Genomic DNA, 14,835 nt, shown 5'->3' on the forward strand with positions numbered 1-14,835 from the left:
TAGCTGATAGTTCACCTGTATTTGTATGTTGGTTTGTTAGGAATAAACAGAAATGGAACGGAGTATGTTATTTTTGAAGCATCTGATGCCAGTCTAATTCTTCTTCCCTTCAAAATTATTTGATCTTTTTGCCTGGAGACTCCTTAAGGATATTTTTTATTTGATTATATTTTTTATTTTTTTGAGGCAGAGTCTTGCTCTGTTGCCAGGCTGGAGTGCAGTGTCGCGATCTGTGCTCTCTGCAACCTCCGACTCCCTGGTTCAGCGATTCTCCTGCCTCAGCCTCCCGAGTAGCTGGGATCACAGGCACGTGCCACCACGCCCAGCTAATTTTTGTATTTTTAGTGGAGATGGGGTTTTACCATGTTGGCCAGGATGGTCTCGATCTTCTGACCTCGTGATCTGCCCACCTCAGCCTCCCAAAGTACTGGGATTATAGGCGTGAGCCACAGTGCCTGGCCAGGATTTTTTTTTTAAGACTCATAGCTTTACTGTAATATGTTTTGGATTGATCATTCCAGTTCTGGCTTGGCCTTTTCAACAGATTCAGGTCTATATTTCTGCAAAAGTTTCTTGGATTATAGATTCAAATATTCTGTTTCATTGTTTTGCTTTTCTTCTGGGACTCCAATAATGTTTACATTGGGCCTGCTTAGCTATCTTTTATTTCAGCCACTTTGACTTTGACCCTTTTATATATATACACACACACACATACATATTTTTATACAGACACACACACACTGACACAGACACACACACACACACACACACGCACACACACATTTTTACCCCAAATACTCATTTGACAGTATTTGTTTTTGTTTTTTTGAAGACAGGGCCTTGCTCTGTTTTTGGGTTTTTGGAGACAGGGTCTTGCTCTGTTGCCCAGGCTAGAATGCAGTGACTCAGTTGCAGCTCACTGCAGCCTAGACCTCTAAGGCTCAATCAGTCCTCTCACCCCAGCCTTCCCAAGTGACTGGGACCGTAGACATGTGCCACCATGCCCAGCCATTAAAATTTTTTTTTTCTTTTTTCTTTTTGAGATGGAGTCTCGCTCTGTGGTCTAGTGCAGTGGCATAATCTTGGCTCACTGCAAGCTCCGCCTCCCGGGTTCATGCCATTCTCCTGCTTCAGCCTCCCGAGTAGCTGGAACTACAGGTGCCCACCACCATGACCGGCTAATGTTTTTTTTTTTGTATTTTTAGTAGAGATGGGGTTTTACTGTGTTAGCCGGGATGGTCTTGATCTCCTGACCTCATGATCCACCTGCCTTGGCCTCCCAAAGTGCTGGGATTATAGGCGTGAGCCACCACGCCCGGCCTTAAATAATTTTTTTTATAGAGATGGGATCTCACTATGTAGCCCAGGCTGGGCTCAAGTGATCCACTCACTCCAGCCTCTCAAAGTGCTGGGATTACTGGTGTGAGCTACTGCACCCAGCTGACAATATTTGATTCAAGTTCAAGGGTTTTGTTATATTCTTCAGTTTTGTGTTTGCTTTTATTTTAGGGGGTGTGATGGATTTTCCTCAGCTGAAATGATTTACTTTTTCTTTGTTTTTTCAAAAGAGATTTTTAAAATGGATGTAGTCTTTTCTGTCTATTTCCATTCATTGTATAGGCTGGGTATGTGGCCAGAGCATCCTCTTCTGTCAGTTCTGCTGTCTTGCATAGTTTCTTTTATAGGTGATGCTTGTGATGGAGGGAGAAGAGAGGGGCTCGTGTATCTCGTTTGCCTTTTGTTTCTGTAGGATCCTTAAATGCTTTTCTCTTAGTTTCTTCTTTTTTTCACTGCCGTTGGTGCAAGGGCTGCTACTCCCCCCAGAACTGATGCTTTTCAGGGTCTGCCTGTCCTAGTCTTGCTCCATTTCAGGCCCCTTCCCTGGAGCGGGTACTGTGAGCTGCATGGGTTCTGCGTTGTGGCAGTTGTGCTGGGCGTCCTCTTTCTGAGACTTCTGTTACCTGTGCTTCGTGTAAGTCCTCCAGGCTGTGCTACTTTTTATGGAGTCGTAAGCCTATTCTCCCCGACTTTCTGCATCCACAGACTTGCAACTGTGTTGGAATTTGGATTATTTTTCTACTTACAGGTCATCTGAATTTGCGCTGTTATCTCCATATCGGTGAGAATGTAGGTCATATGTGTCTTTTATTTAAGTTTTTTTTTTTCTGCTTTTTTTTCGGGGAGGGAATGGGGAAGACTCAATATCAGGCAGCCATCCTTGTTTTCTCTATCTCGTCTTCTTATGGAGTCCATTGAAATGGCTTATTGATTTTTATCTCAAAATAGATCTCTCATAGGTCTTTATCTCTGCTGTTACTCACAGTCCAGACAACTATCATGTCTTGCTTCAATTACTGTAGCAGCCTCCTGCCTGTCTGTTTCATTTTGTTTCTTATACATCAGTAAATGTAACCCCTTTTGTTACCGGTGGAAGGTATCCAAGTTACTGGCAGCAAATCCGTATGGGTTTGTAGCAACTTCAGTTCTTACCTCCTCAGAAGAAAGAATTCCACGGAGGGGCATAAGGCAGAGGAAGAGACCAAAGCAAGTGTCAGAGCAGGCAGGAGCAGAAGTTTATTTAAAAGGCTTCAGAACAGAAAGAAAGGAAAGTACGCTTGGAAGAGTCCCAAGCAGGCACGGAGGTCACAGTTGATGTTTAACCTTGATCCTGGGATTTATAGGCTCGCCCTTTCCCACCGTTCTTCCCTGAGGGTGGGCTGCCCGCACGCACAGCGCGGGAACTGAGCGCAGGCAGTTTGTTTAGGAAGTGGTAATGGGTGCCCATCTGAGGTTTTCTTCCCATTTCTCCACCATTTTGTCTCAATGTGCATGCCCGGGAAATGGCCTCTCCCTGGCGTCTGCATTCAGTTAACACTTTGGTGCAACAGGTGTGGACTGTCAGGAAATGGCCTCTCCCTGGCTCTGGCTGCCAATTTATCACTTTTAGAGGGGCAATGCGATCATTGTTGAGCTATCACGCGACATTCCTGGTGGGTGGTAGAGCCCTCTCCTGCCGGGCTTATGCCTAACTACTTGCAACACTTTAACACGTAAATCAGCTTTATCCTTCTGATAAAATGGCTTAGAATTCAGTGGTCTATAGTAGGGAATGGCACACTGTCATCCCCCGACCAAATCCACCCTGCCATCCTGTTTATTTTTTAATGGCTCATGAGCTAAGAATGGTTTTTAAGTTACAAGAAGAAAAATTCAAATGTTTACTATTTCATGATATTTACATTATATAAAATTCAATTTTAGTATCCATAAATACCGTTTTATTGGAACACAGCCACGTTCATCTGACGATGTAGTCAGTGGCTGCCTCTGTACTACAGCTGTAGATTTGGATCCTGTGGCAGAGACCTTATGGCCCACAAAGCCTAAGACATTCACTACTTGCCCCTTTACAGAAGTTTGCTGACCCAGGTCCAGTGTGCTGCATGATGGTCCCTTCCCTTTCAATGTCAGCTGCTCCCCTCTCCCTTGTTTGCATCTTCCAAATGTTCTGGGCTTCCAAGTCCCTGAGGCCACACTCTTTTCTGCCTTTAGTTCTTGGCCTGTGCTGAGAACTCTGCCCCCTCTTCCTGATTCTAAACCGACTTTTGTAGTCAGCTCCTTTATACATGTTGCATTGCAAGGTCACTTTATCAGAAGAGCTTCCTCTGTCCCCAGTTCACAGTTCAAGCCCTCTTTGTTATTCTCTATCTCAACTCCTTTTTTCCTGTGTGTACTATTAAAACTTATTTTGCTCATTTGACTGCTTTATGTGTCTGTGTATCTAATCATGCATTTGGTCTTTCTATTGTAATGTAGACTGTAAGAGCAGCTACACGTCTGTCTTATTTATGGTTGTGTTTCCAGTAAGCATCTAACATACATCTGGCTCATAGTAGATGCTCAGTAAATATTTGTTCTAACAAATTATGAACAAAGGAAAATTTAGTTAAGTGGCATAGAGATACTAGAGAAAATATGGGGAAAATGACTTGAAAAAAAAACTGCATTTTAAAAGTTGAATAGAAATGTGGAGGGGAGAGTGCGGAAACGGAGACCTTTACTAGAAGCTTGAAGTAAATAGAGATGCATGGACAAAAATTAAAATAGGCATTTCTGTACCTAAATAGGCCCTCTTGGCTAATCCTACATTGGGGGTGATCACTGATATCACTGATAGTGTTTTCTTCTGAGAGTTAGGGATTCTTGCTCTGCTTTGCTGGCCCAGCCCCTGACTCCCCGTCCTGTCATTCTTTATCCCCTTTCTCTCTCTATTTCTGCCCAACACCAACCCCAGCTTCTTTCTCAAGGGGCTCATGCAGACTCCATAATGCTTATAACTTCATTATACAAAAACAAACCTTTTTTTTTTTTTTTTCCTGGAGACTGAGTCTCACTCTCTTGCCCAGACTGGAGTGCAGTGGCGTGATCTCGGCTCACTGCAACCTCCGCCTCCTGGATTTAAGCAATTCTCCTGCCTCAGCCTCCTGAGTAGCTGGAGCTATAGATATGCACCACCATGCCTGGCTAATTTATATATATATATATATATATATTTTTTTTTTTTTTCTTTTCTTTTCTTTCTTTCTTTCTTTTTTTGAGACAGAGTCTCACTCTGTCGCCCAGGCTGGAGTGCAGTGGTGCAATCTCGGCTCACTGCAAGCTCCGCCTCCCGAGTTCACGCCATTCTCCTGCCTCAGCCTCCCTAGTAGCTGGGACTACAGGCACCGCCACCAAGCCCAGCTAATTTTTTGTGTTTTTAGTAGAGATGGGTTTCCACTGGGTTAGCCAGGATGGCCTCGATCTCCTGACCTCGTGATCTGCCCGCCTCGGCCTCCCAAAGTGCTGGGATTACAGGCATGAGCCACTGCGCCCAACCTATATACTTCTTTAGTTAACTTTTTATTACAGGACATTCTTTTCCTGTCTGTACATGCAGATACGTCCCACTTTATATATATAAGAATCTTTTGTAGTAGCTGTCCAGTAATTTATGTAACCAGTGTCCTATTGATGATTGAAGTTTTTCATTTCTTAGTTCTTTTATTTTCAATTAGAAATATTAGAGCATCGAGCTTCTGTATATATTACCTTTTTGCAGATGATAAATCTTTCCATAGATTTAAATCCCAAAAGTGGGCTGTTCAGTTCGGAGAGTTTACATATTTAAATACGATAGATGCTGCCAAATTACCTTCTGGAAGGAGTGTACTGGTTTCCATTCTTTCTGGAGTTATCGAAGAATACCTGTTTCCCAATACCTTTTCTTAGATTGTGAGTTATCAGTTCTTTTAACGTTTTCTAATTAGTAGAAGAAAAGTAATACTGTTTTTATTTGCATTTCTCTGATTTTTAGTGAGCTTGAATTTTCTTCAACAGAACATGGAGATAAGAGCCAAACTGACCTGCATGTTTTATGTCACGTCTGTTCTTTCTTGGTGAACTGCCTGCCTGCCTTTCCAATGCAGTAGCTCATGGTTTCCACTGAAAATGTGAACATTAACTTCGTAAGGTCACTAGGTGTCACTAGAATCCCATTCTCTTAGGTTCCTTCTGGGAGTGTTCATTTTAAGATCAGATGACAATTGATAACATTCTGACATTTCCTTTGGACGTAGAAATTTTTACCTTAAAGGAAGAGTAAATAAAGGTGAAATAAAGGTCAGCTTGGCCCCCACTCTAAGTTCTGTTGAAGAAAGTTTATCATTTTTAAACAATTGCAAACTAACAGCTAGGTTGGGAATATGGCTCACAGGCTTTGTCCTTGCTAGGCTGAGAGTTGGTTGCTGACTGAAGGCCATCACCCCCTGCATTTAGTGTTTGCTAGAAACAAGGACATATTCCCACATAAGCACAACACAGGCCGACATTAGGGGCTTACCACGGCTCCCTTCCTCCCAGAATCCTCAGACTCCATTCTGTCCTACCGGCGGCCAGCTCCACTTCTCACCTCCTCAGCCTTCTCACCCTGCAGCCATTCCTTAGTCTTTCACTGGCTTCTGTGACTTTGACACTGTTGAAGGTCACTGACCAGTGATAGGAACGTCCCTCAGTTTGGGACGGTCTGATGTGTCCTCCTGATGTCACATCAGTGTGTAACAGTGGATGTAGCCATTTAGGACTGGGCGAATTACTCAACCGCTGGGCTCTGGGTTCCTCCAGCAGCTCCTGAGTTAACTTGCTGCTGCTGTTCCAGTGCTGGACCACAGAAGTGTTCTCTCTGCCCGTAGAGCACTATTGTGCCGACTTCTCTGAGTCTCCTGTTTTCTTCCTTGTGCGGCAGGGACACACATGAGGGATTGTGTGCTTGGCGGCTGGAATCTTCAAAAAGATATGATTCACTTTTTTGCCTCACTAACACAGTGCCGTCTACATAAAAGATTAAAGTACTTTTCCTGAATTGACTTATTGACTGGGCCTAGAGAATAAGATACTGGTGCTGGGCAGTTTGGCACAAGAGTGGTAAAAAGGCTGCAGGATTGGCCCAAGTGAAGACAAGGGGTCGTCCTAAGGGTGGAATGGGAGTCGGTGGTTCCTGGCCCATCTAGCAGGTGTGCTGTGGGAAGTGCTGGAGTGAATTGGTTCTCTGGGGAGAACAAGCTCTTCAGAGCAGAGCTTCCCGAGGAGAACGTTGCTGCTTTGATTTCTGCTGGCTCTGAGGCAGCAGCAGGTCAAATAGTTGCTTCTCTGTTTAGAGGCATCTCTTGAAACACTTTTCGTTTTGACCACTAGATGGTAGGCATTTTACATTTCTGAAGAAAAATAGAAATCTAATTGGAAGGTTTTTTTTGTCTGTTCAGTAGATTTTGGTTGGACCCCTGGTAAATGTGAGTTTCAGTGTAGCAGCTTTAGTGTGTTACCACATGTGCTAAAGCATAGCTGTTGGCATGCAGAATGGCATTACCCGCAGTAAGTGCCACTTACTGCTTCATAGTGAGTGATGATAGTTACACTCAGGTGGATGAAATTCAGGGAGAGCATCTCGGTGCACCTTACATCTTATCACTCTAAAGGATATGCAGTTGGGAAGCTTACCTCAAAGGCAACAGAACACACCTCCCACAACTGTATAACCTATGCCAGGCACTCATTTTACTGGGTTGAATCAAGCCCTTCCTTAAACTGCTAACTTAAAGGATACTTACTGGTTTTGTAAACTTTGGCAAATGATCTTCTGTACTCCTCGGTTTTCTATGTTGTGCAATAGGAGGCAATGGTAGTGGATTTTCCAGCACGGTTGGTTTGAGGCTTCTCATGAGCTGGCTGACCTTTGTTCTGATGATGGTGGTGATTTTAATACTGTGTATTTGATAACACGGTTATCTAGGGTCTCCTTCACATCTTTCATCCAGATGCATCTCAGCCAGCCCCCTTTTGCTGTTCCCTTACTCATAATAGTGGTAAATCAGTGACATTTTGCTTAAGAAGAGGCTGCTAAAAACTTCTCATGCTTAAAATTGGTAATTAAGGGGACTTTTTAAAAAGAAGCACACCTCAAAAACATTTCCTTCCTCGTTCTCTTCCACCCTGCCTCCCTTTCCCATCACTTCTATTAGATACAGCATTCTGCTTACCCCATTATTGTAGGCTCAGATAGTTGGTTTTTAAAAATCAGCTTTATAAAAACATTTACATAAAATAAAATGGGCCCATTTTAAGTGTACATTCACGGAGTTTTGGCAAATGTGTATACCTGTGTCACCACCACAACCAAAATATAGAGCCTTTTCATCACCCCCAAATCTCCCTCGTGTCCCTTTGCTGTCGGCCTCCCTGCCCTCTCCTCCCACCCCAGGGCAGCCACAGATTTGGTTTCTGTCATTCAAGATTAGTGTCACCAGTTCTGTGGCTTTAGATCAGTGGAATCATCCAGTGTGTACTATTTTGTGCCAGACTTCTTTCACCGAAGGTGATGTTTTTGCTATTTGTCCATGTTGTGTATAGCAGTGGTTTCATTTTCTTTTATAGCTGAGTAGTATTCTATTGCAGGCATGTAGCATGTAGCATGTAGCACGGTGCCACCAGTTGATGGAGATTGGGCTAGTTTTCCATTTTAGGTTATTATGAATAAAGCTACAATGGACATTTACGTTTGTGTCTTTGTATGCTTTCATTTCTCTTGGGTCATTACCCAAACTTTTCCAAGGCGGTAATGGCACTGTATATTCCCACCAGCAGTGTGAGGGTTCCATTCGCTCCACGTCTTCACCAATACTTGTAATTTATCCACCTTTTGAATTTTAGCCATTCGAGCGGATGTGTAGTGGTATGTCATGTTTTTTCTTTTTTTCCAACATTGTTTTAAAGATCTAATTCGCATGCTACACAATTTGCCCAATTGAAGTGTACAATTCAGTGGTTTTAAATATACAGTTAGGTATTGCTTAACGACAGGGATGCCTTCTGAGAAATGAATAGGTAGGTGATTTTGTTGTGCAGACATCATAGTGTGTGTTTACACACACCTGCATGACATAGCTACTGCACACCCAGGCTCTGTGGCACAACCTATTGCTCCTAGGCACAAACCTCTACAGCATGTGCATTTGTAAGACAGTGGTAAGTATTTGTGTCTCTGAAATATTTAAACATAGAGAAGGTACAGTAAAAATATGGTATAAAAGATAAAATATGGTACACCTATATAGGGCGTTTACTATGGATGTAGCTTGCTAGACTGGAAATTGCTGTGATTGGGTCGTTGAGTGAGTGGTGAGCGAATGTGAAGGACTAGGGCATTACTACTGTACACTACTATGGACTTTATACTTGTCATACACTTAGGTTACACTGGATGTATATTTTTTGGAGCAACTATATTAACTGATACTATAACTTTTTTTAGAGACAAGGTCTTGCTTTGTCTCCCAGGCTGGAGTGCAGTGGCACAATTATGGCTCACGGTAGCCTCAACCTCCTAGGCTCAAGCAATCCTCCTGCCTCAGCTTCCTGAGGAGCTGGGACTACAGGTGTGTGCCACTATGACTGGCTAATTATTTATTTATTTATTTATTTTTGTAGAGATGGCAGTCTTGCTACATTGCCCCAGCTAGTCTCCAACTCCTGACCTCAAACGGTCCTCCCACCTCTGCCTCCCAAAATGTCGGGATTGCACACAGGAGCTATTGCACCTGGCTCCTCCCATAAGTATGTAACCTATCTCTCTATTATGTGTGGTAGGGGGGGAAAAAACCGCTAGGTAATTTATAATACCTAATACAATATGAGTGCTATGTAAATAGTTATTATACTGTATTTTTTTTTTGAAATGGAGTCTCACTCTGTTGCCCAGAATGGAGTTCAGTGGCGTGATCTTGGGTCACTGCAGCCTCCGCCTCCTGGCGATTCTCCTGACTCATCCTCCTGAGTAGCTGGGATCATAGGCGCACGCCACCACGCCCGGCTAATTTTTGCATTTTTAGTAGAGAATGGGTTTCACCATGTTAGCCAGGATGGCCTTGAACTCCTGACCCTCCCGCCTTGGCCTCCCAAAGTGTTGGGATTACAGTTGTGAGCCACCGCACCTTGCCTATGCTGTATTTTTTTTTTTTTAATTTGGCCTTACTATAGCTTTTTTACATGATAAACTGTAATTTTTTAAATTTTTTTACTCTTTTGTAATAACACCTTAAAATACATTGTACAGCAGTATAAAAATACCTTACAGCTTTATCAGCTTTTTCTATTTTTTAATTTTAATTTTTACTTTTAAACTTAAAAAAAAAAACTAGGACACAAAGCCACACATTAGCCTGGGCCTACACGGGGTTAGGAACATCAGTATGTCACTAGGCGATAGGAATTTTTCAGCTCCTATGTGATCACTGTTGTGTATGTGGTCTCTCATTGACCAAAAGGTTGTTATGCGGCATATGACTGTATTCACAGAGTTGTGCAACCGTCACCACAATTTTAAAACATTTTCATCACCTCAAAATGAAACCTTGTACCCCTTAGCCCTATTCCCCATTCTCCCGCCAGCCAAGGCAGCCACTAGTCTACTTTCTTTCCCTGTGGATTTTCTTTCTCTGTGGATTTTCCTTTTCTGGATATTTCACATAAGCGGAATCATATAATATACAGCCTTCGTGTCTGGCTTCTTTCTCTTAGCATAATGTTTTCAAGGTTCATCATGTTGTCATCTGTATTAGAATTGCATTTCTTTTTATGGTGGAATCATGTTCCATTGTATGCACACACGCGCGCGCCCACACACACACGAAGAACCAGTATTACAAGGCTTATCATGAAAAACAACGGTCCCTTTCTTGACCCTTTTCACCCTCAATTCCTGTTCCCCAGAGGCAGCTCCTTTCACACATGTGGCTGCTTCTGCAGATAAGCTGTTCAGTGACCTCCATATTTCTAAATACTGTGGCTGTATTGCTGTTTTGGTTTTTCAGTTTCAGATATTATCTAGTGACTTTCTGATAGGGAAGTGAGAATTTCGTTTTTAATCGGCCCCTCCAAGGGCATCCCACTCCCACCTACGCGCATCTGCTGTTTGCATGGACACATTCATGTGCAGGCTCTTTCCACTCTTGATGGCAGTGTACATGGTACATTTTGGTTAAATCAGTAGTTTATGTTTACATCATTATGACTGTGGAAGCTGTGTGTTAGGCTGAATCTCAGAGTGAACCATGAATATATTTCCTTTCATGGAAAACTTTTTGTTTTCCCTGAGCTTGGTGTCCTTTGAGTCCAGAGCTTCTCAGGCTCCAGTTATCTGAACATGGTCCCAGTGCCCCCATTGGGCACTGGGTGGCAGTGAGTGGGCATGGGCAAGGAGAGTTGCTGCCTCTTTTCAGCCTTCCACCCTCCACCCTCTGCCCTTTGCCTGCTGTCCTCTGCCCCCTGCCCCACCCGAGTGCTCTGGCTTCACCTGTGCCTCCTGCCCTTGAGCGGTTCTGAGCTCCGGGTTCTGAGCTCCAGATGGACTCCTCCCCACCCCAGCTGCCAGGCTTGGGTTTCCCTTTTTTTATTTATTGTTTGATTACGGTTCCCCAGACAGCTCTTATCTACTCTTTATTTTTGTTGGTTTATGTCTTTTTGTTTTCCTTTACTGTCATTTTATTGGGGTTTTGGGGGTCAAGAGAAAAGCATGTGCTCAGACCACCAGATTTAACCAGAGGTCAAAAACCTTCCATTTTTATTGTCTAAATATTATTCAGTTAAGGATTCCCCCTCCTCATCTTAGTCCCCAACTGCCTTTACTGAATCTTTAGCGTCTCCTGCCTCACTTATTGCAGTAGTCCCTGACTGGCCTCCTCGTCCTGGACCGGTGACCTGCCCACGACCCCTCCCTCACACCTGTCCTCATACCCCAGAGCCCACAGGACAGGGTCCAAGCTCATTAGCTTAGACAGTACAACCCTTGGAATCACATAAATTCTTTTTTTGTTGCTGGTCTCCTAACTTGCATTCATTCACTCAGTCATACAAATGGCATATGTTTTCCCAAAAATGTCGTGCTCTTTGCTGCACTGTGCTTGAGGCTGTGCTCTGCTTCCGGGTGGAAGATCTGTGCCCTCCCACATCTGCCTCCTTGTCAGAGTTGAGTCTGGTGATGGTCTCTGACCTGAAGCTTTCTCTGAACCATACTCGTTTTGAAACTTTTTGCTGCCTTTCTGCCGGTTGTACTTCTCTGGTTACAATTACTACACTGTATTCTTTTTTAAACTTGTACATTTTTGCAGATTTCTCTGATGCCTGGCTTATTAGAAGACAGTTGCCTTCTCATATCTGCCTCTGCATTCAGTGTATTGGGATAGCACATGTCATTTTGCTTCTGAAAACTCTACTGCATCGTATATTGAGGAAATAACGCGAGACAGGAAAAGAAAATCATGTGTTAGTGTTGTTATAAAGATAGTATTGACTCTGCACACCCTCAGAAGGGGGTCAGGGACGCCAGGGTGAGATTCACTACCCTAGTGTTACTTACCACACTGCATAGACCATACTGTACCATATAGAGGCACATATTTCTGAAACTTCCTTCATTCCTAATATATGTTGTAGAAATTTCTGTATCAATATGGATATGTGTTTTTTTATTGCAGTATACTTTATTTTTTCAAATAACTGTGTGTTAGATGTTGAACAGTGATAGGCCTGTGAGGGATAGTTGGAGAGGTGAATAGAGGCCTTATTATAAAAACACTTAAAGAGCGAATGAGTGAGAATATGCTCTAAACATGGGAGTGACAGAAGGTTTTTATCTGGGTTGGGGTGAAATTTAAGATTAATATTTCAGTAATGTAGGAGTGAATTAGTAGAGGAGAAACACAGTAGGGCAGGAGATCATTTAGAAAATCATAATTATTTAGACTTGAGTGACAAAATGCTAAGAAGGGATAAGGGTCACAGGAATCCAGAGATACGAAGGTGGACAGGAGAAATGGCAGGTGTGACCACGGGGCAGGAGGAGGAGGTTTGGCAATGCAGAGCATTGGTTGCACACCCAGGCCTTGGGGCTGATGGTGGTGCTGTCTGGACAGAAAAACAAAAAGGACAACCTAGTTTTGGAGGAAAGAGATGTCCTCTGACTTCAATTTCTTTACATCCCTTCTACCTCTCAATTATCTGTTTTATGGCCTGTTTACTATTAAATGATCCATTTGATAGCATTTACTCATACCTTTATGAGTCTGTGCACTAATAATTTTGAAGTATGCTGCAAGTCAAAAATTGTTGCATAAAAATTGTGCTTCCTTTACCTGCCTCTTGCTTCTCTTATACTTAAACACCAGATAGAGATGATTTTGGGAAGTTTGATTTATACTGACTTTTGTATTTGCTGTTGTATTTATTTTTTTTAAGTCTGTTAAAATGACTTAGGTATGGATTTTTTAAATTGCTAATACATGTGCAGATTTAGTGCTGTGTCAATGTATAATAGAAACAAATACTCATTAGACTACCGTAATTTAATTACACAGATGCAGGACAGCTGGAGCACACATTGATGAATCGTTGTTCCCTGCAGCTAATACGAATGAACACTTACCAAGCCTAATTAAAAAAAAAGTAAGTACATGATTTCAATGTAGATAATGGCAGTTAGGAATTTATTCATTTTTATTTTTTATTTTTAGAAAATAAAACTTCTAGAAATATGTTCAAGAGTTGTCTTAAGTATGCTATTGATGATATTATTCTTTTCACATAGCATTTTTTAGTGAATTATAGAGATTATTTTATCCTATGACTTCTTCGATAGCGTTTGTAGGAAATGGAAGAGACTGTGGTTGGCCATGGGAAAACTAAAAGGTGCCAAGAGACAAGCAAACGTTTAGGTGCTTTGGTAATTACTTCAGAATGAAATGTGTTATATCTGTAGTCAAAATACCTGCATTCTGTTTAGCCAGAAAAATCTCAAAAGTCTGATGGACGTACATCCAAGTGTGCAAAGTCATTTATGAGGAAAATCTGCCGTACAAATACAGTTGCCCTTCAGTATCCACAGAGGATCAGTTCCAGGACCCCCACAGATACCAAAATCCACTGATGCTCAAGTCCCCTATATAAAATGCCATAGTATTTGCATGTAACCTACACAGATCCTCCTGTATACCGAAGAAAAAATTGTTTGTAGAGACGGGGTCTTTCTGTGTTCCCCAAGCTAGTCTCAAACTCCTGGCCCCAAGTGATTCTCCTGCCTCAGCCTCCCAATTGGGATTACAGGCGTGAGCCACTGCACCTGGCTCCTCCCGTGTACTTTAAGTAATCTCTGGATTACTTAAAATACCTAATACAATGTGATTGCTTTGTAAATAGTTGTTATACTGTATTTTTTTAAATTAGTGTTAATTTTTTTTTTCTTTTGAATATTTCCAATTGTGACTGGTTGAATCCATAGATCTGGAACTTGCAGATACGGAGGACGAACTGTAGAGTTAAAGATACTGCTTTCGTTTGAGATCGAATTCACATTTTAACCAAACCTTTTCGGCTTTCTATTTCTAATTGTGATTTCTTTATCTGAGGAGAGTTTACTCTGAAACATCACAGCCAGGTTGTTTTCACATGAGCGTCTCTGTCAGAGGGAGGATTTGATGACTGTCTCCAAACTGAACTTGACATTTCCTGTAGACCAGAGGAGAAATAACTGTGGAGGAATAACATTTCCTGAAAACAGTAAATGATATTTCCCCATTACATTTCATCTCAGACAAGCCATAGTTTGCCCATGCGGTGATGGATAAACTTCCTTCAGTCTTACCTGATTATAAGTGAAAAAGTGTTCAGCAGTCTCTGGACTCCCTGTGACATGCTAAAATCAAGTGTTTATTGTAAAAACACATCAGTAGTACGTGCATATTTTCATTGTAAAACATTTAGTAAACACAGACATCTCTTTGATTGCCCTCCCTCAAAGTAAGCAGCTTTCAATTTGATGAGTATCCTGGGTGGCATTTCTTCAGTATATTACACATATGTACACACACATGCATGCTTGACATGAAGGGGCTCTGCTATCTTACGTGTATCGTCTGGTGAGTTGTCTTCTCTTCCCCAGTTAACAATATAGTTTTGACCATTTCGTGTCAGTAGCTTTGATTCTACTCAGTTTTCTGTTTTGCATTATATATTGTGACTGTGCTTTTCCGGTATTCATGTACTTTTAGTCACTGTCAGTTTTTGCTAAGTATATTACTTATGCCACATATTTGAGTTTATTTCTCCAAGTCAGATATCTAGAGATAAAATTACTGGATCAGAATACATACACATTTTGATTTTAACAGTTCCACCAATCATATACAAGATGACCTATTTCTTGGCCAGATACAGTGGCTCACACCTGTAGTCCCAGCACTTCAGGAGGCC

General features: G+C 42.1%; 1 protein-coding gene across 2 annotated transcripts in view; it reads left to right on the forward strand.

Annotated features, from left to right (window-relative positions):
- MCPH1 (microcephalin 1) overlaps positions 1 to 14,835 on the forward strand; it is a 240,996-nt gene that overhangs the window by 11,856 nt on the left and 214,305 nt on the right. For both annotated transcript variants that reach the window (XM_045397815.3, XM_045397817.3), the window contains exon 4: positions 12,945 to 13,032. In XM_045397815.3, coding sequence (XP_045253750.2) covers positions 12,945 to 13,032 — 88 coding nt within the window. The remainder of the gene's footprint in view (positions 1 to 12,944; positions 13,033 to 14,835) is intronic.

This window comes from Macaca fascicularis, chromosome 8, assembly GCF_037993035.2.
Source record: "Macaca fascicularis isolate 582-1 chromosome 8, T2T-MFA8v1.1".
In the NCBI taxonomy this organism is placed as follows: domain Eukaryota; kingdom Metazoa; phylum Chordata; class Mammalia; order Primates; family Cercopithecidae; genus Macaca; species Macaca fascicularis.